A 25836-nucleotide genomic window follows, 5' to 3' on the forward strand; every position below is an offset into this window, starting at 1 on the left:
AGAGAGAGAGAGAGAGATGACACTTATGAAGCAAATTTGGTAAAGTGTTAAGATGGAGTCCAAACCAGAAAGTAAAAGTTATATTCGTGTGGATGTTGGAGCAAATTTACAAGTGCCAAATAATGAGAGATGGTAATCAGAGAACTTGTTTAGAAGAACTTGATAAGTGTGGCATTTTGTTGCTGGTGTGTCGGAAACCTCCAAGTATTTTAACAACGAAAAATTGTTCTCAATCGAAGCAAGTCACACTTACTATAGGTATCTTCTGGATTTTGTGAGCATTCTCCCTCGGTGCTATCGCAGTGTAATGTACCTTCTGGATCGCCAACAACCGATCTCCCTTCACCTTCCTGGGGTCCTGAGAGATCAGGGGCCGATCTCGGGGTGGGCTGTGTTCTTGGGGGTGTGTGTGAGGTGTCCCGATGGCGAAGACGCGGTTGTCTGGTCCACTGAAACCATGGAGGGGAAGTGTGGGAAGAGCGCATCAAGCTCCTGGGTAGGGCTCTCTCTACCGCTTGATCTCCTGGAGGAAAATATCTGGAGTAAATTATCACAATTACACGCCTCTCTCGGGCATCTCTTGTGTCATCATGCAACGGGTTTCAAACTGCACGAATATATGTAGCACCAATCTGGCTTCGATCCTGTTGCGAATAACCACTTTAACAGATATCTTGTACTATAACAACAGAAGCACTATGAAGCTAGAAGCGCCCTCTGGTATTCTAGAGTTTAGTAATAGAACGGATGAAGGAAAGTATTTGCATTTATTGTTTAATGTTTTGATATAGGAATAGTTCCTGTTCAAACAACTCTAAGCGCCATGTTCAAAACTGTAACTAATTCCTTTTGTGAATACGATGTTATGCCCGGGACATGAGTCTCTGGAAACGGGACATGGAGGACTGTGGTATTGGCGTAGAGAGGTGGAGAAAATATGAGGAGACATGGTTATTGCCAACTTGTGTTCGCTCACTATCATCAACAATAATGCAGTAATTGACTGTATTATACCTGCATGAGGCTGGGACTGGTGGATGGCTGAGGAAGACAGTAGAAGTGGTTGATGCCAGAGGTCGAGCGCTGTGGCCGTTGGAGGAGCGTCGTCGAAATCACGTAGACGTTCAAGGAGAACCTCGCATCGCATCACATCGCAGAAATCGGCCAGACAAACAGAGTCTTCCCCCTGAAAAAGACACACGAGGGAGCCTTCGTTAATCTTTAATACTCCGAAATGACTTCTTCTTTCCCACCGTTATCCCTACACTAAGGGGTCGGTTGCCTGATGCGCCTTTCCTTTATCATTTGGCAAAGGGGCTTTTACGACCGCATGCCCTTGCTGTCATAAACCACAGGTATTGGCGGTGGGCCTCGCCTTTGACTGAAAAGTAAGACTGCAATGCAACAGCCTTTTACGACACGCAGGACCTACGGTGGTAGTATTCTTACACCCCTGCCACTGGGTGGTTTTAATACACCGAAATGTATTTTCCTGCAAAAAAAAATGAAAGAGAGAGAGAGAGAGAGAGAGAGAGAGAGAGAGAGAGAGAGAGAGAGAGAGAGAGAGAGAGGAACGAAATCAAATAGATCTTTGTAATGCAAAGACCAGTGAGATATAGTACAACCCACTGTTCCTGTCTCTTTCTACTTTTCCTTGGCTCACTTCAGTTGACATGTTTTGCCTTTTCAGCTACACCAACAAAACGGCAACATTTCTCGGGACCTCATGGAAACAAAAAATGGTAAGAAAAAGAGTACTTGACCTTAGCCTCGCAGGAGGAGACACGATGCCTCACGGAGAGGAGGAGATCATGGAAATCAGGAGAAAAAGAATCACAGGAGAGTTCCAAAGTTTGGAAGTAAAGAGAAATAACCGCAGGTATTACCGAAACATATCGCGAGTTTCTAATGTTGGTAACAAGTCTTCAAAAAAAGACACCGAAAATCATATTCTGAAAAATGCACTTACATCACCGTTATTAATATTCAGCGCCCATGATAAAAACAATAACACTCCTCGCCACAAAAAGCCATTGTTGTTTTTACCACAGCGGAATTGCTCAAAGGGAATTAGGAGACTGAAACAAAAGACGATCTGTTGGTGCAAATGGAACCCGAAATCATAATAGATGAATGATACGCTGGGACTGAATAGGTCACGTCCCTGTTACTGCGGCGTTCCTTTAATCTTTCGTCCTTTGATCATTTGAGATTAATGTCCTGTTCCTGTTTACCATTGCGGTGAATTTCCTTGTTATCTGAAAATATTTCTTTATCAAAGCGATTCTTTAATATTGTCTAAATACATCTTCTCTCTCTCTCTCTCTCTCTCTCTCTCTCTCTCTCTCTCTCTCTCTCTCTCTTACTGGAACATGGAGAGACAGAAAAGGATCAGAGACATGAATTGGTTTCTGGACACTAGAACGGTCGCCTGGTTGGTCCTAGTTTTAAAGAGAGTTCCTTTATTGCTTACCAAGAGATATTGGATTAACACGCCTTTATAATTATACACATTAATTCATAAGGTGGTGTACACTGTTTGTGCGTGTATGCATTGTATATATATGTAGTGATGATGTATGTATATTATATATATATATATATATAATATATAAATATATATATGTATGTAGTATGTATGTATGTATGTATATATATATATATATGTATATGTATGTATGTATGTATATTATTAAATGTTATATATATATATGATATATATATATATCTATATATATATATATGTATGTATGTATGTATGTATATATATAGTGGTATATATTATATTATATATATATATATAGATATATATTAGACTATATTGGAGTATAGATATATAGACTTGGAGAAAGCATATGATTCAGTATGGAAAGATGGAATGTGGAGAGTGGCAGAACACTATGGTATACCACTCAAAGTGATAAGGATACTAAAGAACTGGTACCAAGGTGTGTAGATGGATGGACAGCAAAGTGACTGGTTTCCAGTTGGAAGTGGGCTAAGACAGGGATGCATTATGTCACCCAACTTGTTTAATGTATGTATTGACCACATAATGAGAAGAGTGATGGAGAATGAAAACAGAGGGGCTAGTATTGGTGGTGAATTTTTTATGGCTTTGGACTTTGCTGATGATAGTGCATTGGTTGCTGATACGTGGCTGGTGCTGGTAGGTATGGTAATGAGGATGGAGACAGAGACACTGAATTTTGGCTTGAACATCAGCACAAAGAAGAGCGAGATCATGGCTGTGAGTAGGGATGACGGTTGGGTGCACATGGGGGATATGACAATCAGACGACAGGAACTCAAGCAAGTTGAGAAGTTTGTATACTTGGGAAGTGTGGTAACAGAATACGGGAGGTAAATTGAGGATATACAATTGCTTTTCCATTCCAATTCAGAATTTTCTAGGTCTTCCCCTCCTTTTTCCTCAGACACTTCTAAATTACGCATTAAGTCTCTACAACGCTCGCTCTTTCAGTCCTTCTTACTCTGCATATCCTTTACAATCAACTCGTCTTAACAACTTCAACCTTACTTCTTTCATTTCCATTCACCTTCCACACTTCACTTCTTTGAAGGGGACTTGTTTCAACCACTCCTTATGCATTCCAACTCTGGTTCCCCCTATTGGACATACATACGTATATACTGGGCAGATACCTTCCTTGCCCCATCTTTTTCGTGACTCACTTCCCCAATCACATCAGCACTCGTTGTTCCATCTTCCTATTATAGTTTCCAATTACTCTAATATCCTTACTCTTGTTCCAGTTAACTTCAAAAAACACTTTGTGCAATATCATTAGATTTGCAGTGTCTACTTCAATACCCACTTTATATTTTATCATTTACAAACACCGTTATTTTTATACCACCACCTCGTCTTTGTAATACATGTAATTTTCTTTCTCTGCCTTCTATCCAGAGAGATATTAAGTATCAGAGCCACTTTTACACCAAACCAGCCGAACGCATCTGCATTCTAAGGGACGATTTACTTTCATCACAGAAACTTTTAACGGCTCCCAACAAATTATCAGTTACCCAACGCATCCTCAGCTCTCTCAACATAACATCTCAATTATTACTAAAGTCTCGAATATCTCACACAAATGCTTACTATTGGAAAATTGATTAAAAGATCCAATAGCTGGATCTTGTAATCAGCTCTTATTTTATGTTAACATTTTATTTTGTAGAAACTCCATGAAGATGTGGCGAAGTTGTCACGAAACGTAGGATTTAAGCATAATGTGAATCTCATCGTGTTCCTGCCCTTTATCTTCTTTATCATATATATATATATAATATATATATATATATATATATATATATATATATATATATATATAATATACATATACCATACATACATATATATATATAATATATAATATATATTAATTATATATCTATATATATATATATATATATTAATTCAAAACATGACAGTTAGGCTATTCCTCAGCAGTACAAATCAGAAGGCGTAGAAGAAGACAGCATTAAACTTAAGTTATTTTGTTCCTACTGCGAGGTTTCGTGACTAACTTAGGCTCCTTTCACACTATACGTTTGTAATCCGCTGCCGCAAGCGTTGCGGATCCGCCTTTATCAGTCGACTGATAGATTAAATGAAGCCCTTCACACTAGAGCGGAGCGGATTTTTCGCCGGAGCGGCACCGCCTTGCATGAGCGATGCCCCACTGGCTTTGCGCGGATCCGCTCCGCTGGCCCCTGGCGGTGACAGTTGGCTATCATGTTCAATACGATTTTTTCCCGCCTCTTGTGCGGCGAGCAGTAGCAGACCACGCAGTGCTTCTCGTGGACTTGAATTAATTTAAACACACAGACATGGAACAAAATATTGATATTGAATTACTTATTTCATTAGTAGAAATGAAACCAGTATTATGGACAAAAGCCTAGAACAATACAAATGTCGGAGTTCTGTTACATCGGCTTGGAAAGAAGTTTGCTTCGGGTTAAGGGAGGATCTGGAGAGTCTGGATGATAATGAAAAGAATTAATTTGGGAAGTTTATTTACCCTTCAATTTACAAAGATTTTTAGTGTATTCATTGTGGCAAACCATTGCCAACTTGAAGCTCCCTCTTCACTCATGAAAAAATCAGTAAACGCGTTTCTGATGTCATTTGCTGCTGATCCAGCCCGTACATCAAGTTCATCCCATCCCAGTTATTCAAAATGAATTCCATCACGTTCTCTTACAAAATTGTGAAGCACACAGCATGCCTTAACAACATTTATAGCAAGATGGAGAGAGACCTATGTTCCTCCTCTTATCCATCCTTTACCTTCTATAAAACTGTTCAGTGCAGACTGTTTGCAAGAAAAAAGTCATTGATCTCTACGCGGCGACCGATGACCGCAGTATCGGCGGTTTTCGCCCGCTATACCTGCGGGTGGGAGACCGCCTCGTGTGTGGAAAAAAAACGCATAGTGTGAATGAGACCTAAGGTCTCATCATCCAGGCTAAAATGAAAGATAAAAAACTGATATGCAATACAACATAAATTATTTTTTGTTGACATGCAAAACACATTGAATTAAGCAATACAAAGCAAGGTACAACATTGAAATACAAATTACTCTCCAAAAAAAGGCATTATTAATGTTGAGAGTAGTTAAAAAGACACCTTGTCTCAACGACGTTCAGTTGCTGTAAGGAAAATGCACCGAAAGTAAACAACAAGAAAGGCCTGGTTTAATTAACCTTCTTGTTTACTTTCGGTGCATTTTCCATACAGCAGCCGAACGTCGTCGAGACAAGGTGTCTTTTTAACTACTCTTAACATTGATAATGCCTTTTTTGTAAATCAATTTGTATTTCATGTTGTACCTTACTTTTTATTGCTTTAGTCAATGTGTTTTGCATGTCAACAAAAAATAATTTGTGAAGTTGTATTCTATATCAGTTTTTATCTTTCATTTTAGCCTGGATGATGAGACAGTATCGAAACGTCGCAGTAGGAATAAAACAACTTATGTTTTAATGTTGTCTTCTTCTACGCCTTCTGGTTTATATATATATATAATATATATATATATATATATATATATATATATATAAAGAGAGAGAGAAACAGCGCATTCACACTAAGTATCTTCACAACCACCAACTTCATAGAAGAGGTACTCACATTATTGAGATGTTCTTCGTGCCTGTTATCGAGGTGTTTATCTAGATGGGCTTCATGATAAAACGCCTTCCCGCAAAAGCCACAAGTCCACTGGGGCGGGGTGTGGATCTTGGCCGCCTCCTGCTTAGAGAAGACGTCCCTAGCAGCGTGGAGAGGGCATTCCAGAGGGAGCGTCACTCCATACTTCTCCAGGACTGGCATCCATCGCTGTTTGTATGGGAGAACGGAAGATGGAAAAGTTAGTCATATACTACATATATATGTATTTACCTTAATGATAAATAATATTTGCCAATACCAGGGAGAACATTATTATACGGGCTTTAGAGGTATAAAACCTCATCATCAGGCTGGAAAAATAACAAGAATGAGAAATCACTGAAATTACAATAAAATGAATTGTCTTACTAAAATCTTCAGTAAAAATGCTAAAAAGAAAACATAAAACGAACAGCAAATACAAGCTAACAATCACGAAATAACGAAACAAAAACAAACGCAAAAACTTGAAAATAAGGTGATATGTAAACAAACTACCACACCCCAAAGTAAAATTGGCTAAGGACCCCACTCGTGTACCTACTATGAAATCACACGATAGCTAGTTGAATACCAGACGAGTTATTCAATTCTGCTTTCATCCCCTTAATAACCAGCGACTCTGAATTTAAAAGGCTCAGTCCATTTGAACAAAAAGACTACTCTAAAATCCAGGTGGTTTAGAAAGAAGAAACCTAGTTCTAACACAAAGACCTCTGTGTTCTAAAGTTCTATGTCTGAGCCAGCGGGAACAGGACCAACCTTAAACTGACCTGGATTTTAGAGTAGTGTCTTTTTTTCAAATGGACTGGACCTTTTAATTTCAGAGTCGCTGGTTATTAAGAGGATGAAACCGGAATTAAACAACTCCTTCGGTATTCAACTATATCGTGTGATTTCAAAGTAGGTCCTTAGACAATTTTACTTTGGGTGTGGTAGTTTGTTTACATATCACCTTATTTTTATGTTTTGCGTTTGTTTTTGTTTATTTTTTTCGTAATTTTGTCATTAGTTTTTCAGTTTGTCTTTACTGTTCGTTTTATGTTTTGTTAGCATTTTTACTGAATATTTTAGTAAGGCAATTCATTTTATTGTAATTTCAGTGATTTCTCATCCTTGTCAATATTTCAGCCAGATGAGGTTTTATACCTCGGAAGCTCGTTATGATAATAATAATAATAAAGCATGTTCTTCTTAGTTTTGGTAATATTATTTATCATTAAGCTAAGATTTCACGTTTTCCAAGTACCCGCCCAATTACTGAGACTATATATATATATATATATATATATATATATATATATATATATATATATACAAGTTCTGGTACGTTAGGCAAACTACTAAATTACATTTGGACGCAATGACATTTAGGCTATCGTTTATCCCTGTTGCATTTGTCACTGGCCTTAACTGTACACACCTTGTTAACTAACTTCCTTACGAGAGCCGCTTTATCCCTGGTACATGGCGGTCTGGGTTCGATGGGGCCTGGTCTAGGAATCAGCGTCAGCAAAACCACCACCAACACCTGCGAAATAAACAAACGAAAATGCAAATGAGGATTAATTAGCAAAGATGTTTCTTTACAGGTTGCTCTAGAGAGAAAAAGCTTGTGCTGCCAATGCTAATTCAGGTAAACTGTGGCAGGTAAGCGTAACATCTCTATGAGGTTTCGTGACAACGAAGGGTGTATCTAATTACAATTGCAAGAGGGTTCCAATAGGCGTAATAGATAAGCAAGTAAAGTGTCCAGGTATCTCGTTATTTCAAATATTGCTGTACTTCTCATGTTCACTGGCTGATGAGAAAGTGTAGGGTGGTATGTTTACAGTTTAGTACCGAGTTCGTTGCTTCCAAAAATGGTGCAGTATTTTGTAGAGGTCCTTCAAAGTTTTTTTTTTTTTCATTAATGCTGAACATCAGGCCTTACATTTGATTCTTAGTGGCCTTTTACTGAGTGAGATGTATACGACAAAGCTATTCATACGACTGGAGAGTGAGTCAACCGCATCGACTTTACGTTATTCCCTTACAGCCACCATCCCGTGATGCCTCCTTTATCTATTTGTTTATTTATTCATCTATTTTTCCCACGGTTATTGTTGAGAAAGAAATTATGAAAGGTAACTACTCGTTCTACATGACTGACAATTGCTCGTGATCTGAAAATCCCCCAGGCATCCTTCACTTAAGTGATACTATAATCATTCTTACTGCTATTCAGTTCATCTGTAATCACAAATGAATTCCTGACTAATTAGACGAGCAGTGCATAAAATATAAGCTTTGTAATACGTCCGAAACGCCAACTCATTTTACATTACAGAACTTCAAATCTCGACTTGGGTGATTTTTTATAAGAACTGCCTTAAACCAATAACTCCTCTAAAACTAAAACTTGAGAACCATCTACTGACGTCCGTTGTCCGATCAGAGCCCTCGTACTGCGTGCTCGTCATAATTTAGAAAGGTTAGTTTAAAGCCTATGTAATTATTTATCATCGCTCTCTCAAAATTTTGAAAGACTTATAAGTTCGAGTGATTGACAGTCTGGCCATTTTTCTTTTTCATATTGTCTTGGCATAAAGCCAAGCATCGGTGATGAAGAAGGTCGTAACCGAGACATTTATTGCTGACGGAAAATACGACTGTTCCCGTTATGACTCGAGTAACTTTCAGAGAGAAATTCCTTTTTTTTCACAGCATTTAAGAGCCGATGCTACCTGTTTTATTGTATGTACTTAATTGAGATATCCTGAACTTTTAGCGAAAAGAACTGAGGACGAGAGGCTTTCTTCCATGAACTTTAATTAATAATCAAGGGGAATAGTATTCACAAGTGATTCGTGGTTATCATGGAATAAATTACTGTACATCTCTCACCGTCCATTATTTTTCAACATTATTCACAACAAATTAATTGTACTTAAAAACTCAAACTGATGGAGATGGAGTATATGTAAACGAAGCGGATAAGAAACAGTAGGAGAGAGAGTCCTACCTCAACCTTCCTGCGATACGAGGTCATGGCTGCTGGCGTGGTGGAGGGGTAGGCCCAAGGTACTCATGAGGGAAACCCACCTACAAGAGATCCCTCCTAAGGGGCCGCTACCACCCTGCGAGGAGAGGAAGGAGGGGGAACTAAAGAAAATACGCGAGAGGAAATGCCAATGCCAACTTACAAAGGAAATGTTACAGTTAATATTTATATTCAGGCATGGATAGTCTGAAATACTAAAAAGAGGAATTACAAACTTTATTACCTACACGATATATATATATATATATATATATATATATATATATATATATATATTATATATACACACATATACATATATATATGTATACATATATATATATATATATATATATATATATATATATATAGACAAAGAAAATATTACAATTAATATTTACGCAAACATGGACAATCTAAAATACTAAAGCGAGGAATGACAAACTTTATTATCTATGTGATATATATACTATGTATAAATGCAATAACCTACAAATGTCCTCTAATGTCTAATTCGCTCTACCTCGGAATTAATATATTTTCATATATGTTAACCGATGGGGAATTTTTTAGTTGATAAGAAATTCGTCGGCTCATGGGCGCAAATTACGTACAGTGATTAAACCACCAGGCTATCACGAGAGGTATAAGTTAATGCTGCCTCTCACCTACAAATTCGTTGTTTTAGAGTTGGTATTATGAAAATATATTAAGTCCGAGGTAGAGCAAATTAGATATTATAGGACGTTTGTTGCATAATACCTCTATATGAATTACCATGATGTAGTAAGACTCATATATGTATGTGTGCATAATGCATGTGTATATGTACGTATACATATTTAAACACACACACACACACACACAGACACACACACACACACATATATATATATATATATATATATATATATATATATTATATATATGAAGGAAATATTGCATTACATAGATGGACGTAGAAAATCTGAAATACGAGGAATTGCAAATTTATAATTACAGTATATATATATATATATATTATATATATATATAATATATATATATTTATATATATATATATATTAGACACAATTAGCAATGTACACCGGAATATGATAAGTATTAGCCACAACAATAAAAAGCTTCAAAATCCAATGGGATGTTTCGTACCAAGTATCAGCTAACGACATTTGAAGGGCTGTATGTTACCAGCCATGTAAAGTTAAATATATGGAGTTTTTCTGGTAACAAACGGAACGCTGTGTCATGAAGACATGAATGCAATAACAAAAACTCAGTGGCTGTATGAATGCAGTTTTCGTAGAATGCATCGCGTTGAAAAGGCATTGTTAACTTAGTAGGCCTATTGAACTGAACCGATGTTCTCATACTGAGACATCAAATGCTTTTTGTATGTATGCTATATATGACAAGGATATTCAGTCATTTCAGCTCTGCTTCAGAGCAATGAAATTTTATGGGAAACGCCGATGTAAGTATTGACAGTCTGGAGTACACAGAAAACTAGTACCTGTTTTCAAACTCACTACTATCATCCGAATTCGCGTCCAGACTGTCAGTATAGATATAGTTTTGGTTATATATTATATATAATATATATATAATAATATATATATCTATATATATAGATATATATATATATATATATATGCTATATATATATTTATATAGGCAATCTGGACAAACACTCGTGCTATTACAAAAACTGACTATAACTGTATTAAAAAAAACTGATTCCGTAGCTGAGGTGGTGAAAAAAAAAGGAATGTCAATATGCCACGTCGCGTCATAGATGACAGAATCGCTTTTTTAACCGAAGTTCATTAAATGTAAGAGAGGAAGAGAGAGAGAGAATAAGATACATTTTCTGGAATAGAATTATCCAGTTCAGTGAATCTCAGGGTAACAGGGTACTTTTTAAGGAACTTCCATTAGTGAATTAAGAATGGTGCAAATTTACACTTTTTCTTGTCGTTCTGTCCTCGGTACTGAAATGAATAACCCTGTTCTAAAAAATTATGACACGACTAAATTCATAGCATACATCGTGACCCATTTATAATCACTGCACAGAAACTTTTTTTTAAACTGTGACAAATGCACAAACCATTTTACAGAACGATTTATACAATAATGTTATTCCCAATAACGTTGAATTTCCATATCTATGTCATCAAGGAACAATTATACAAATATGAATGCCTGAATATCAATCGTGGTTGGTTGTCAACTTTTGGCTGCATCAGTATCTGCCACTTACTAGAATGAACAGTTGTGGTAGGCAACAACAGTGAGGAGCAATCCTATGAAGATTGTTTTATTTCCATACTCCAACACTAGACATTATATAGCTCATGTTATTGTCCTTCCTATGATATCAATCAAGAGTTGATATCATTCATGACTGAAATATTCGTGTTTAATATACTCCCTGGATTTCCTCTTTATTACTCATGATAATCTCTAAAATCTTGGTATCTCTTCTATTTCCCTCTTTCCCTTGCCTACATTGTCCTATTGCTCCATTGCAATCATTTAATGATTCATTTGCCATGCGCTCTTCATTTTCTTTTTGAAACTGACCACAGACATGAGACATTTTCCCTCATGACACTCCTCCGAGGTTTAATCAGTAGAACTTTTGTCACACGATCGTCTTCCCTAAATGAAATGGAAACGAAGAACCTTCATTATTCAAATATTAGTTGCCACCTCTACTGAGAAAATGTATTCAGTTTCCATGTTTATTTTCACAGGCCCCCTGTAGGCCCAAATTTGGAGGCGGGTCCAACTTTGTTCTTCAGTTAGCAACTGAAGGCCATTTTATAAAGGTAATGTGCTGAATCACGCGGATATTTCTCGGGAGCTAATAGTCCATCACCAGTACCCGAATACCCCCCCGGAAGCGAACGTTCGTGAGCTTCAAATATGCTGTTCATCTCAGGCTCATGAAAGCACTTTTTAGGGGAGTGCTTCACAAACTTCCAACAAACGTTTTTTTCACATACTTAGGACGTCAATGGTAATGTAACTCGATATACAATAAATTATGCGTTTTCTCATTGATGTTAGACCTGTCACATGCAGAAATATAGTGATGCACAAAAATCGTAATATTATAGTATATAAAAACGTGTACAAACCTCATTTTCACCTTTCGAGGAAAATTAAAGGTTTTTCCATTTCTTAAAAAGATTTCCTTTATTAATTGTTGTTTTAAACATTCGTCCTCATTTGGTGAGCAAACAAACAGCATAATGAAAAAAGTGATGAAAATGTGTTTATATAAGCCCAAAAATTAACAGCAATATGTTGATCGAGAAATTTGAAATGTGTGGGAAATGGAAATGCCACCACCAGATGTCTCTGCAGCAGCATAAACAAATTGGCGGGCCGCACGAACTGAATCAGTTTGACAAAGTGGCTGAATTAAACTTACATGCAAGCATGCCAAGCTGATATAGGTAGATAGTACCACTACGACGACTTGAGAAAGCCAGGGCCCATAGGTAAGTGATTGCAGCTTATGCCATTATCTCACTATCATTTTATAGTATACCTAGCTATATCCCTATAGCAATATAAGAGAAAAGTAACGTTAGTCTACATAGGGAATAGTACCTATAGCCTACGTTTACTAGGCGCTAGCTACCTATCCTAATTTATGGCGTCCTACGGCCGTCCCTGACTAAGTAATTAAGTCAAGGGATGTGAGGGAGAATGCCCCCACCTTTAAAGGGGGTATGGGGGCAAACCTCCCATTTAGGTAATGCTTGATTGACGCAGAGGATAGGTTAGGCTAATGCACCCAAAACCCCCGATTTGGGTGGTTATAGAATAAAGGGTTAGTACTTCCTATTTTACTGACCAAGGTTTTTTCCAATTTTTTTTTTTGCAGAGATTAACAAATAAAAGGTTGGTAACTTGGTGATTCTTACTAGGCTATTAAGGCTGTGCAAGCTTATAAAAAAAATAGACTCCTAAAGTTAAGACAGAGTGCCACAAATTGAAAGCTCTGGTACCAGAGGACAATTTTCAATTTCCAATTGAAAATTGAGGTGCTGGAGGGTCTGCCCCACTTGAATTTCTTAAACCAATATGTAAAATAACATGAGAAAGCTGTCTTTTTAAATGACATAATTCTGAAATTGTGAATTTCTGGAAGACATAACAAAATCTTTAATTTTCACCAATCTTAGTTAAGGAGAATACCTAAGGGTTAATTAGGGTAAAGAATGTGGAATTCTCTTCAATTTCTTTATGTAGAACTATAGCCTGACTTAGTACAATAAATCAGCATTTTAATGATAACATGGGCTATGTTGATTAGATTAAGTAATATTAGGTTAGGTTGTATTTATTTACATTAATGGTCAGTGGATCCCGCATTCTTAACCCTTACCAATACGTAGTATATAGAATGCACAGATACTAGCTAGTCATTAAGTGAGGAAATATCAAATAACAAAAATAATTTTGTTTAAAGTTGCCTCCAGTCCAAGTAATGCTTAATTGACCAGAGGTTAGGTTAAGCATTATATAGGTTACCGTAGTATACAAAATGTAGGTTTTTTCTCTCTCTCTACACTAACCTACCCTATAATGCTTAACCTAACCTCTGTGTCTGTAAAGCATTATTTGGACACTAAATTTTGTGTAATAGCCTAACCTATATTGCTTAACCTAACCTCCACTTTAAACATCATTTTCATTATTAGACATTTCATCCCTTACTGACTCTTAGCTACACATTCTGTACACTATTCTCCTTAATTCTAGACATCTACTATTTTATAAGCTCATGTGGCTCTAATAGTAAGAATTACCCCAGTTTTTTTTTTCATGGAAAACAGACAATAAGGCGTGAAGGATTCCCTAGAGTTACCCTTTCCTTGCTGGAGGACCTCTACCATCGAAAGAAAAGTAATGGGTGATGTTAGTGCAATAAGTGTTTGAGGAACAGATATTCATGGTAAATATTGAGAAAGGGATTGGTTCTAGTCCCAAATAAATTTTTTTTAAACTCATTGTAGGTTTCAATGCTGTGATAATATTACCTTTACATTTTTATGAAATATGATAAAGCACTGTTTGGCTTACAAACTCACCTGGGCTATTCCCTTTTGCACGGTTCAGGATAAAATGAATGAGGTATAAGCTTTATATTTTTCTCAGGGTCTGCAAGTTCATTATCTTATTACAGTATAATGGACTGAGTAGTGAGTTACCAGAACAGTTAAATCATTATATCTTGTGAAATTTCATAGCCCTACCCTATATTTTACTGGTATATTCATGTATATTATTTTTTGTTAATCAGTTGTTACTAACAAGGTGTAATTAACTTGAATTAAAGATTTACAAAATCAGTTCAAAAACACTGTTGGCTACAGTAACGCATACAATACCTAATGTGAGAGAGAGGGAAAAATACATATATATCACTTTTTCAGGATGCGACTTTAATTGTTTGTGGAGGTTGAGGCATGGCTGAATTGTGTCATGGCATCTGGTTGAAAAGGTGGAACTGTACTACAGTCAGTTTTTGGCAGCTGTTACCGCTTCAGTGAAAATTATGAGGAAGAAATCAATGACTCCACAGAGGAAGGGAGATGGAAGTGTGTGCGTCCAAATTATGTTTATATATATATATATATATATATATATATAATATATATTATATTATATATAGATATATATATACATATATACATATGGCATATTTTATAAGGTATGGTCATGTTCATATTTTCAGTGTTTGTACATGCATATATCTGTTACCAAAAGAATAGAAATAAAACCAAAACAAATGGTTCATGCGCTTGGTGGGATGTGATATATTTGAATCTCATCTTTTGTTTGTATCATTCGAAGTGGTTGCAGTCTTCAGTATGGTACAGAATATTTTATGTGTATGTGTGTTTTATAAAAATAGCTGTCCATTAGCACAAGTCTCATGTGTGTATGTATGTACATACATACTTTATATATACTTTTTTTACTGTAATTTTTTTATGGAATGAGGTTGTTGTTACTGAGGTAAGAATCAATCGAGTGCATGTGTAGGTTATGTATATACAAAACAGAGGCCACATTATTTGACTATTTACTTGTACAGTGTTATTCCACACTGGAACTTGTCAGTGCAAAATAAATGATAAGCAAGATTAAACCTTTCATTCTCCCGAGTTATTTTTTGTAAGGTATATGAACTTTCATTTTATGGTCTTGAAAATTATTATTTAAAGCTATTGCAAGGTTCATGTAAACCTTGTAAACACATTTTCAGGGCCTCTATAAAGATTGTTTAATATCCTTACAACATTTGTAGAAAACAGTTAAAAGGTAATTATGAGGCATTTATAAAGCCTATTTAAGGTTCTGTGCAGGATTGTACAAAGTATATGTTAAAAGTAGTTAATAGGTAATTATGAGGCATTTATAAAGCCTATTTAAGGTTCTGTAAGGGCTTTTTGAAGGTTTATACCATGGTTTTTGAAGCTTTCAAGGCTTTTATTAAGGTTTATTTCAAGCATATTTAAGGCTTGCACAAACCTAAAAGTGTACACGAAAACGGGTACTTTTTAGGTGTATCACAAGCACTTTTTAAGTTTGAGGCCTAAAGTTCGCAAGCTTGTAAAGTACGTTCGTCTGATGTCCTATGAACATTCATTTTCTGGGGGGGTAGTCAAATGCTCCGAGATATGCTTCACATTATCTCGTATGTTGAAGATTCATATCCATGTGTCGGCACAGCTTACTATAGTGTGCTAATGAAGAGTGATATCGAACACTCTCGACAGTTCTATAAACAAAGTCATTAATGATATCATGCAGACGAGTATTGAATTTTTTCACTAAAAAGAAAATCCCACGGGATCTGCGTCTATTTCCCTTACATTATTTTCAACAGTGGTGATGTCCTAGCACTCACATATATACAAATGTCCAGGTGTTTATTTCTAAATACCAATGACACCACACATGCATGACGTGCATTAACACTAACATGCTTATGCACATGAAATGCACATATAACACATGGGAACGTCTCCAGACACATATAGGTCTTAAATGCTTGAACATAGTGTCAAAGTTGCAGTTAACTAATGTGACACCGACTGCTCAACATTTTTGTAAACATCCCAGAGGCCGAAGTACCGCTAAATTTTTGCATTGAAATAATGGTATGCATTCCTTTATCACTGGTAACCTCGATTCATATCATGTCAATCTTACTTTGCATGTTCAAAAAGCTTCTCCTTTTCTAAACTGTTACACTAGGAATCTTAGGAAGCAGCCCCTTTCTAGTCTAGGAAGATTTGTTTTCTTATTAAGACATCCTCCCAAACTCAATTACTCTTCGGTTCCTAGTAAAAGATGACGGTTTATTCGGTCTCTTACTACCCACAAAGTGCGAAAATCTTAAAAAAGAAGTTTTCTATGGTTGATTTATAGTAATTGCATTAATAGTATGACGATCTTGACAGCTCAATAAAATTCGATAAAATTATGCAATATTCTATAAACGCTTATCACTTAAGACATGGCACGTCTCTGCTCATGCTGTTAAAATTTACTGGTTTCTGATTTATCACATGCTTGGTTAATACGCTACTTCTTACCTGTGATCATTTCTATATCCATGGCCAGCGAAGAAATGTCAAATTCACGTCAGGAAAACGGTTTTGATGTCCGCTTTGTCGTCTGCATATTTGGTAGGGATGATTGATATAAAATATCATAAAGTTTATTTCTAATTATATCTTTATTATTATTAATGTCATTTATATGCACATTTTTTTACTAAAAATTATTAGAATTGAAAAGTATACATAAACAATATCACATTACGTTGGAAACGAGGTCAATAAAAGTTAATGTGGAATCTTAAGGACGTTTAATAGTGACAACTAATAATAATTATATAATAACTTTGATATTCTAATAAAATGGGGTCCATATTTTCTATACTGTATAGTATGGGTTTATCGTAATGTTCCCTTATAAAGGCAAATCAAAACAAAAGAAGCAAAGTCTTGCGCAAACTTTGTTTACATTATTGAAGTTAGCAGTGTTCGTTCACCTTGACGTAAGTCTATTGGCCTAGTTATAAGTATAGTATGTATTTTTGGAGGGAAAACTGCGGTATGCTGTAGGTGAAATTTGTCTATTCATATAAATTAGGCCGCAGCATAGGTTATTTGGGGACTTTGGTTTCTCGTAACCTAGGGAAGGTGGTACCTACCTAGTCTAGCTTAGCCTAGTCCTAACCTAGCCTGTCAAGGCACTGTAGCTTGTGGTAACCTGGGCCCTTCCCACGTTAAACAGTTCATTCTGTTGTAGTTGAAGATTGCTCATTTCCTCCAGTGACTAGTAAGGCCAGTCTATTTTTACAATTGCTTAACTTACTAGCCTATGCATTTCTGAAGTTTTTTTGTACAAACCATTTTGTGTGTGTGTGTGTGTGCGTGTGTTTAATCAGCCCCATAGACCTATTAACAATAATGGGAGGAGCTTAAGGGGAAAACAGACTGAAAAACATGTAGCTAGGGTAAATGACCGAGTGACGACATAGCGGCCACTTCTATCGGAACGCAGCCACTTCCTGGAAAAGCTCTTGAATTAAGGTAAATGACTGAGCCGCGACATACCAGCCACCAATCCCAGAATGCAGCCACTTTCAAAAAAAAAAACTTGAATTTACTGCCATGAGCATCAGTCAACGAGTTGTGGCCCATCATGGCAGCACAACGAGACCTCTATGTTCCTCTCGAAGGAAGTGTTTTCTCCTATAGTATTACGAAACAATGGCATAATTCAAGCTGTTCTTCGAAAAGTGACCACGTTCCAAGAGAGGTGGCCACTATGGCACCGTTTGAGTATTTACAATATGCCATTATTTTGTAATTTAAGAGAAAATACTTACATTGAGAGGAAAGTAGAGGTCACGGTGTGCTGCCAGGATGGGCCACAACTCTTGACTGATGATCATGGCAGCAAATTCAAGTACTTTTTTGGGAAGATGGCTGCATTCTTTTAGAGGTGGCTGCTATGTCTCTGCTTGGTCATTTACCCCAATTCTACAGAAAACCTGCATGGAACACCTTGTTGACTACAGAAGGGTTCTGCTGGGTGATCCTGTTGTTCTACAGACTACCTCAAAAGGAGATAAATTTCTCATATCTCAGTAAATTTCTCCAATTATCTGACCTGACTGCATTATGTATAGGGTAGAATATCACGACAGGCCAACCCTCATCACGGTGGACGGGTCTTATTCACTCGATATTTAATTGGTGAAACATGAATACAATTGCAACTCTAAGCATACCATTTAAAAGACTGAAGTTTCGTCAACATATTGTGATATATGAAAGCCCCATACGAATTAAAATAAGCATGTGAGCTCTTCGTAAAATATGTTTTCAAGGCAGTTTTGAAATCCAATATGGCGGCTACGTTTTGCATGGACTGTTCTCATCAGTGACGGCCATTATCTTTCCCCAGCCTTCCCAGCACTCATTTGAACAATGTTAGCGTATGTATGTAACGTTTATTGATCTTACTCAAGATTGCAGTTGTAATCAGCACAATAAAACAACATTTTGTTGCCTATATTAGTGAAAGTATGAAACTTGTTATTCCCGGGGTTATGGTTGGAACTGAATTCATTCTTACCTTGTAATCAGTGGTTTTATCCTTACTGCCATCACAACTGAAACTCCACAGTGCTTATTTGATTGTAATTATACACATTTTGGTCTTAATTCACTCCACAGTGCACTCGAACCACATTGCTGTTCGTGTTTCCTAAGCACTCACTCCGTAAACAAAGTTACGAGCAGCAGACGACAACACTGATTATGGGATGCAAAGCTTTATTCCCTTAATTGTTTACTTTACTCAATATTTAGTTTAACTCTACTTCAAAATGTTTATTTAATTCATGTCCATTATCCCTTTTTTGCAACCAAATTAACCCCCAAAAATTACAAATGTTTCGGATGTGTACTTACGAGCAGACGACGTGAGGAAAAATGGCTCATCGTTGCCAATCTAGTGGAGCGTCACACATACGCCGATGCATTTACAAACTGTTTCGATGAATTCTAGTTGTCATAGTAATGCAGTAATGATAAAATTGCTCTAATATGTATATATACTACAAATAGATACGCTAATTTCACTTATTTCCCCGGTTTTGTGTAAGTCTTATACCTAGTTTGGAGGGTAAACACATACCAATTGACAACACTGATAAACAATTGAAGAGCGCAAAACGCCGCAAAGAATGCCGTAGTCCCCTTGAATAAGTACGAATAAGTGCTGGTAAGAGGTGGGTTTACGATTGTTGTGATGAAAGTGCCCCAGCGTCTATGGGTACAAGTGGTGTGCAGATTTAGCACATGAAATGGGAAGTTTGTTGACACAAGCGACTCCGTAAACATCAAGATAGCGTCAATCTTCGAAACATTTTTAGTTGTAAGTAAAAATTTCTAAAGCGTTTTGGTGAGATTTCCACTGCCGTAGCCACCCTTTTCAGTACCCTCTGTTTAAATCTTAAAATTTGGCCTTAATTTCTAACTTTGGAGAAAATACTTACTTCGAAAGGAGAGTAGAGGTCTTTAGCTCCGTTTTTCACCAACAAGAAGTCGCGACTGATGCCCATCTCCGGTGTCAGGACGCGTTATAATGTACTTTTTCGGAGGGTGGCTTGCGTTGATTGTAGGTGGCCTGCTTGGCCTGCTGTGATATTCTACCCTATACACCCTTCATATTGTTCATTGAAAAAATTTTACAAATACTACTGTACATGGTTCACATTCTGAGTCTATCACTTGCAGAGCATACTAATGTAAAAGATGTCCAAACCTTAACCTACCTTTCGAAACCCAACCTAACCTTGGTCACCAGGCCCTCACAAGACCAAGGGGGGTTTTGTCCTGATAAGGACATGTTGGACTAAGTCATAGAATGAGATACAGGGAGGATCCTAATCTTGCTTTTTCCTTGGGATCTAGGTCCTCATCTGGCCAAGGTAGTATTTGCCCCTACTAGATTTCCTCATCCTCACCTTACCCAGAGCATCCTGTATCTTCACCGTTAAGAGCCAGGCTAAAAAATCAATAGTATGCAGCACCCCAGGCTGGGTAAGCTTTGAGGGCAGTCAATTAAAAAAAAACAATAATGGAAAGAGGAAGATATTCAAATGCACAAGGTGTAACATTTTTTTTTTTTAATTTACCTTATCTACAAGAAGTTGAAAATGACTATTTACAATGCCATGTGGGACCTCTGTTACAAGACAATCTTAAATTTATCCAAGTTATGCATGTTTTTTCTAATAAATAATTTTTTTTATTTTGTGAAATAATAACTACAGCTTATACAATATCAAAACAGATAAGAACTAAAATCAATAACAGATTCTAAGGATATTTGTTGTTAAGCATAAATTTGCTGAGATCTAACTTTTTTGATTATGCATGTCTTTTACAGTATTTCTTTGCACTATTCTTTGCAAAATTAGAATTATAACTGTCATACTATCATAAAAGATAAGAACTAAAACCAGCAGCAACCCCTGGGTATATTTATGAGCAAGTATGTAATAAGATGTCATGTGAGAGAGGCTTTACTTGCTCCCTTGAAGTCAAGATCACATCTAGCTCATGAGCTGCCTGCTTCTTGATTTTAGCCAGTCTAAAATTTGCCATTATTGAATTTATGAGCTATAAAAGTAATGGAAACTCTTTCCTGCCTGATTCCTTCAAATCGATAGCGCATAATATTGGTGCTCACCATGAGTGGATCCATCCACTACTCAAAACCTGTTATTGCTACTCATATGAGGGGATCTGTTCATTAAGGGTTAAAAGTCAAATGTAGACTTATTCTCCACCTAAATTTTCCACCTAAATTGCACACTGGATCCTAACTGGAAAGTGGACATACTACCTGTATATTGATTCCTTATCTTCTTCTTCTTCTTCCTAGCTTAAACCCATTTTTATATGGGGTCGCCATTACGAATGAGTCGTCTCCATCGATTTCTGTCTTGTGCCTCGTTCTCATTTATACCTTTCAATTCCATATCTTCCCTTACACAATCACGCCATCTCTTTCTTGGTCTTCCCTTCTTCCTTCTACCCTGCACTTCCATTTCCATCGTATGTCTTCCAACATGACGTTCCTCCCTTCGTAACAGGTGTCCATACCATCGAAGCCTTCCTTCCTGTATTTTCTTCGATATTTCAGCTACCTTTGTTGATCCTCTTATATACTCATTTCTAATCCTATCTTCCCTTGTTACTCCCGACATCCATCTCAACATTCTCATTTCTGCTACATCCATCTTCTTCTCCTCTGTTTTCCTCATACTTGCCGTTTCTGTTCCATATAACATTGCTGGTCTGACCACCGTCCTATGGAACTTTCCTTTCAATTTCAGAGGGACCTTCTTGTCACAGAGGACCCCTGATGCAGACCTCCAGTTATTCCATCCTGCCTGAATTCGGTGTCTCACCTCTTGGTCCATGCTTCCACTATCCTCCAATACGGACCCTAAGTACTTGAACTTCTGTACTTTCTTTATTTCTTCCCCACCCAATCTTATGCTACTTCCACCGTCCTCAGTAATACTAGAACACATATATTCGGTTTTTGATCTGCTTATTCTCATTCCTCTCTCCTCAAGTGCTGCTCTCCACCTCTCCAACCTCCCCTCCAACTCCTCCTTCCCCTCTGAACACAACACAATGTCATCCGCGTATAATATGCACCATGGCACTGCTTCTCTAACATCCCTGGTCATTACATCCATCACGATGTTGAAGATGAATGGGCTAAGTGCTGACCCCTGGTGTAATCCAACTCCTATCTCAAATCCATCCGTCTCACCAACACTACTCCTCACTCTAGTATACACATTCCTGTACATCTCCTGAATAATTCTGACATACTTTTCCGGCACCATCTTCTCCCTCAAACATCTCCATTTTTGTACATGAACTTTCCTGTCAGACATATACTTAGCTTACGTCTCTGACGTCACGACAGAATTCAAAACTCGCGGCTAACGCGACAGGTAGGTCAGGTGATCTACCTTACCCGCCGCTGGGAGGCGGGTGTGAGATCCATCATACCTTTCTTGCCAGATTTTTTCTGTCGTCGGTGTCGACCACACCTGTTGTCGGTACCTCTTGACAGTTGGATTCTTTTCTCGTTTTCGCCCTGGATTGTTTCTACGGACTTTTGGTGAAGTACCCGATCTTTTGGCCTGGCATTCGCGATTTGTGGACAGTTTTGGACTTTTCTTTGGATTTTTCTTTGGATTTTTCTTGGATTCATGATGTCTGATGTTGATACTAAGAAAACCGCTATGTTTAGAGTTTGTTGTAGGACTGAGTGTAAGGTGAGGCTACCGAAAGCTGCGGTAGACCCTCACACGGTATGTTTGAAGTGTAGAGGGAATGAATGCACCTTTAATAACCCTTGTAATGAATGTGAAAAGCTGAATGAGGATGAATGGAAGTCTTTGTCTTCCTACTTGAGGAAGCTTGAAAAGGATAAAGTTAGGAAAGCTTCTTCCAGGAGCAGTAGTAGATCTCATATTAGCGAGTTGGATGTAGATAATCCTATTTTAGAAGTAGCTCCTTTGTCAGTTTCAGCTCCTGCTCCCTGCACCGAAGCCGAAGATGCGCCTTCGGAAGTGGCCTCAATGAAAGCCACCATTCGCAGTATGGAGAGGAAAATCAAACAACTAGAAGGTAAGAGTGATTCCAATAGTGATTTGTGCAGTGAACCCAGTGCAGTGGAGGGTGCGTCTGATCGGCTCCCTAATGCTTCCAGGCCTAGACCACCTCTTCCAGACTCCCAGTCCCAGTGGAGGAGGAAAGTCGAAAGCCGCAGGAAGGTTAGGGAGCATCCCCAACGGTCAGGCGTCCCCTTGGTAGCTCCTGTTGATCGTTCCCAGGCTACCTTGGATCGCTCCAAGAGAGAAATTTTGCGCCAGTGCTTCTCGTCGTCGCCTTCGCCTTCTCCTAAAAGAGGATGGAGCTCTTCGGAAGCCTCGCGCCCTTCGAAGAGAGCCTGGAACGCTCCCTGCGCCCGCCCTTCCAGCCTGAAGTTTTTTCGGAGAGCCTGAGGTGGAAGCGAAGAAGCGTAAGAGATCTCAGGAGTATCGTTCCCCGAGCGGAGATCGAGCCTCGTCTCCTGTTCACGAGTTTGTGAATTCTCCTGCAAGAGTGTTGGCTAACCTTCAGGCGCAGATTTCGGCTCTGGCTGGCTCTCTTTGCGTGTCTTCTCGTCGTAGGAAGGACGTCTCGCTTCCTGTAAAGAAGTCCAGGCTCCCCTCTCCTGACTCTCGCTATTCGACGGAAGCGGCGCGCTCACCTGTGCGTTCGGATTCTCGCAGGAGGCTTTCTGCTTCGGACAAGATCGCATCTGCGTCTAAGCGACATTCGCCTGACAGACAAGTTTTCTCCTTCGGACAAGGAGCAAACTGCGCGTAGGAGATCCACACCCTACAGACGCTCTTCTCGAGACAGGATCACTACCCTTGACAGGTGCCAAGAGCCTAGTAGGCACTACTCACCTCGTAGCCGCTCCTCGTCTCGCATCCACTCTCCGGTTGACAAGCACCCTAAATTGGACAGGCGCCCTTCGCTGGACAGGCGTCAAGAGCTTGTTAGGCGCGTTTCGCCTGGCAGGCGCTCTTCTCCCGACTTTTACTCGCCTCGAGTCAGGCGCCGAGAGCCTAGCAGGCGCTTCTCCCTGGTAGGCGCTCACCTAGTAGGCGCTCGTCACCAGAGATTCTCTCGCCTCGGTTCAGGCGCCAAGAGCCTGGTAGGCGCTTTTCGTATGGCAGGCGCCGTTCGCCTGGTAGCCGCTCTCCTTTGGATAGGCGCCAAGAGGCCTGATAGAAGTTCTTCTTCAAACAGGCGCTCTGCACCTGACTGCCGCCTGACTCCTATTAGGCTTCAAGAATCTGGGAAAACGCACTCCTCCAGACAAGAAGGATGTTGCAAGTAGACACTTGCCTGAAGCATTGTCTCCAAGACGTATACGTCTAACTTCCTCTAGAGATCCTTTAAGAATAGTCACGCCTCTAAGGATCAGGAGGGCTCTTCAGCTCAGGAGGAACAGGACCCCTCAGAAGAAGAAGGACCAAAAGACGCCTCAGTTTCCTCCTATAAGAAACTAACAGAGTTACTCCTGCAAGAGTTTGGAGATATCCTTTCTCCTGTGGCTCCCCCTTCTCCTCTTTCGTTATTCTCCACTTCGAAGACGTCGAAGGTTGCGTTTCCTTGTGGTAAGGATGCAAACCTAACTGTTTCCATGAAGAAGGCCGCTGAGAGGTTTTGGGGAATGGCTCCTTTCTAAGGAAGAGAAAGGGAAGACGGTTTTTTCTTTCCCTCCGTCTAAACTGACCGGCAGATTGGGATTCTGGTACGAATCGGGAGAACCTTTAGGCCTCGCTCTCCCTTCGTCTGCGGACTCGGACTTCTCTTCATTAGTGGATTCTGCTCGTCGTTCCGCCCTCTTGTCCGCCAAGACTACGTGGGGAATGAACGAACTTGACCACTTACTGAAGGGAATGTTCCGAGTCCTGGAAGTTTTCAACTTCCTTGATTGGTCTTTAGGTGTTCTGGCTAATAAGACCAAGACCCCAGATGCTCTGTCTCCTGAAGATCTTAACTGTGTACTCACTTGCATGGATAAAGCAGTGAGAGACGGATCGAGTGAAGTCTCCTCACTGTTTGGAGCTGGAGTGCTTAAGAAACGGTCGGTCTACTGTTCGTTTCTCACGAAGGCAGTGTCTCATGCGCAAAGGGGCCTCGCTCTTGTATGCTCAACTCTCTCCGCTTCTGTTCCCCAAGAAAATTATCCAAGATGTCTCGAGTGCCCTTTCAGCTAAGGCTACTCAGGACATGTTAGCCCAGGCGGCCAGGAAACCTCGCTCTGTCTTCCAACCCAAGACCAAGAAAGAGACTCCTCTGAGACAGGAGCCCTTTCGAGGAGGACCCGCTGTCAGAGGTTCTGCAACCAGAGGGACTAGACCTTTTAAGAGAGGTAAAACCTTCTCTAAGTCAGTCAGAGGGAAGAAATAGCGGTCAAGGACTCCAGACATCAGTAGTGCCAGACTACTGAAATTTGCCGACGTCTGGGCCCACAAAGGGGCAGACAATTGGTCCCTATCGATTGTCAGCAAAGGATACCTCATTCCCTTCTCGTCAAGACCACCATTGACGACAACTCCGAGGGAGTTGGTAGCCAAGTACGGGGACCCCATCATGAATCAAGCCCTTTCTCTAGCAGTAGATCTCATGCTAGAGAAGGAGGCTATAGAACTAGTGAAAGATCCCCGCTCTGCGGGCTTTTACAACAGACTTTTCCTAGTGCCGAACGAAGTAACTCAGGAGGATGGAGACCGGTGTTGGATGTAAGCGCCCTGAACGTCTTTGTGGAAAAGAGGAAGTTTCGCCATGGAGACAACTTCCTCAGTGTTACGGCTCTTCGTCCAGGGGACTGGATGGTTGTCTCTAGACCTTCAGGACGCTTACTTTCATGTGCCGATCCATCCTTCTTCACGGAAGTATCT

The 25836-nt window shown here is 39.0% G+C and overlaps 2 protein-coding genes and 1 long non-coding RNA gene across 6 annotated transcripts in view; 2 read left to right on the top strand and 1 right to left on the bottom strand.

The window, feature by feature from the left end:
- LOC135205616 (uncharacterized) overlaps nucleotides 1–16949 on the bottom strand; it is a 90812-nt gene extending 73863 nt beyond the window's left edge. The window contains exons 1-6 of the mRNA XM_064236409.1: nucleotides 16856–16949; nucleotides 9210–9324; nucleotides 7629–7736; nucleotides 6167–6373; nucleotides 1015–1186; nucleotides 254–523 (exon numbers count right to left, since the gene is read on the bottom strand). Coding sequence (XP_064092479.1) covers nucleotides 254–523; nucleotides 1015–1186; nucleotides 6167–6373; nucleotides 7629–7736; nucleotides 9210–9236 — 784 coding nt within the window. The 5' untranslated portion in view covers nucleotides 9237–9324; nucleotides 16856–16949. The remainder of the gene's footprint in view (nucleotides 1–253; nucleotides 524–1014; nucleotides 1187–6166; nucleotides 6374–7628; nucleotides 7737–9209; nucleotides 9325–16855) is intronic.
- On the top strand, nucleotides 12684–14855 carry LOC135204196 (uncharacterized). The gene is made up of 3 exons (XR_010312126.1): nucleotides 12684–12739; nucleotides 14084–14202; nucleotides 14684–14855. It is a non-coding gene; the product is annotated as an uncharacterized LOC135204196 (long non-coding RNA).
- A 289-nt stretch (nucleotides 16950–17238) lies between the features above and the next one.
- Nucleotides 17239–25836, top strand: part of LOC135205618 (ubiquitin carboxyl-terminal hydrolase CYLD-like) — a 271604-nt gene continuing 263006 nt past the window's right edge. For 2 of the 4 annotated variants that reach the window (XM_064236410.1, XM_064236413.1), the window contains exon 1: nucleotides 17239–17322. The gene's annotated coding sequence lies outside the window, so the exon portion shown is untranslated. Of the gene's footprint in view, nucleotides 17323–17501; nucleotides 17607–25836 lie in introns of those variants that run through there. The other 2 variants (XM_064236412.1, XM_064236411.1) reach the window with 2 other exon arrangements.

This window comes from Macrobrachium nipponense, chromosome 24 (genome assembly GCF_015104395.2).
Source record: "Macrobrachium nipponense isolate FS-2020 chromosome 24, ASM1510439v2, whole genome shotgun sequence".
In the NCBI taxonomy this organism is placed as follows: Eukaryota; Metazoa; Arthropoda; class Malacostraca; order Decapoda; family Palaemonidae; genus Macrobrachium; species Macrobrachium nipponense.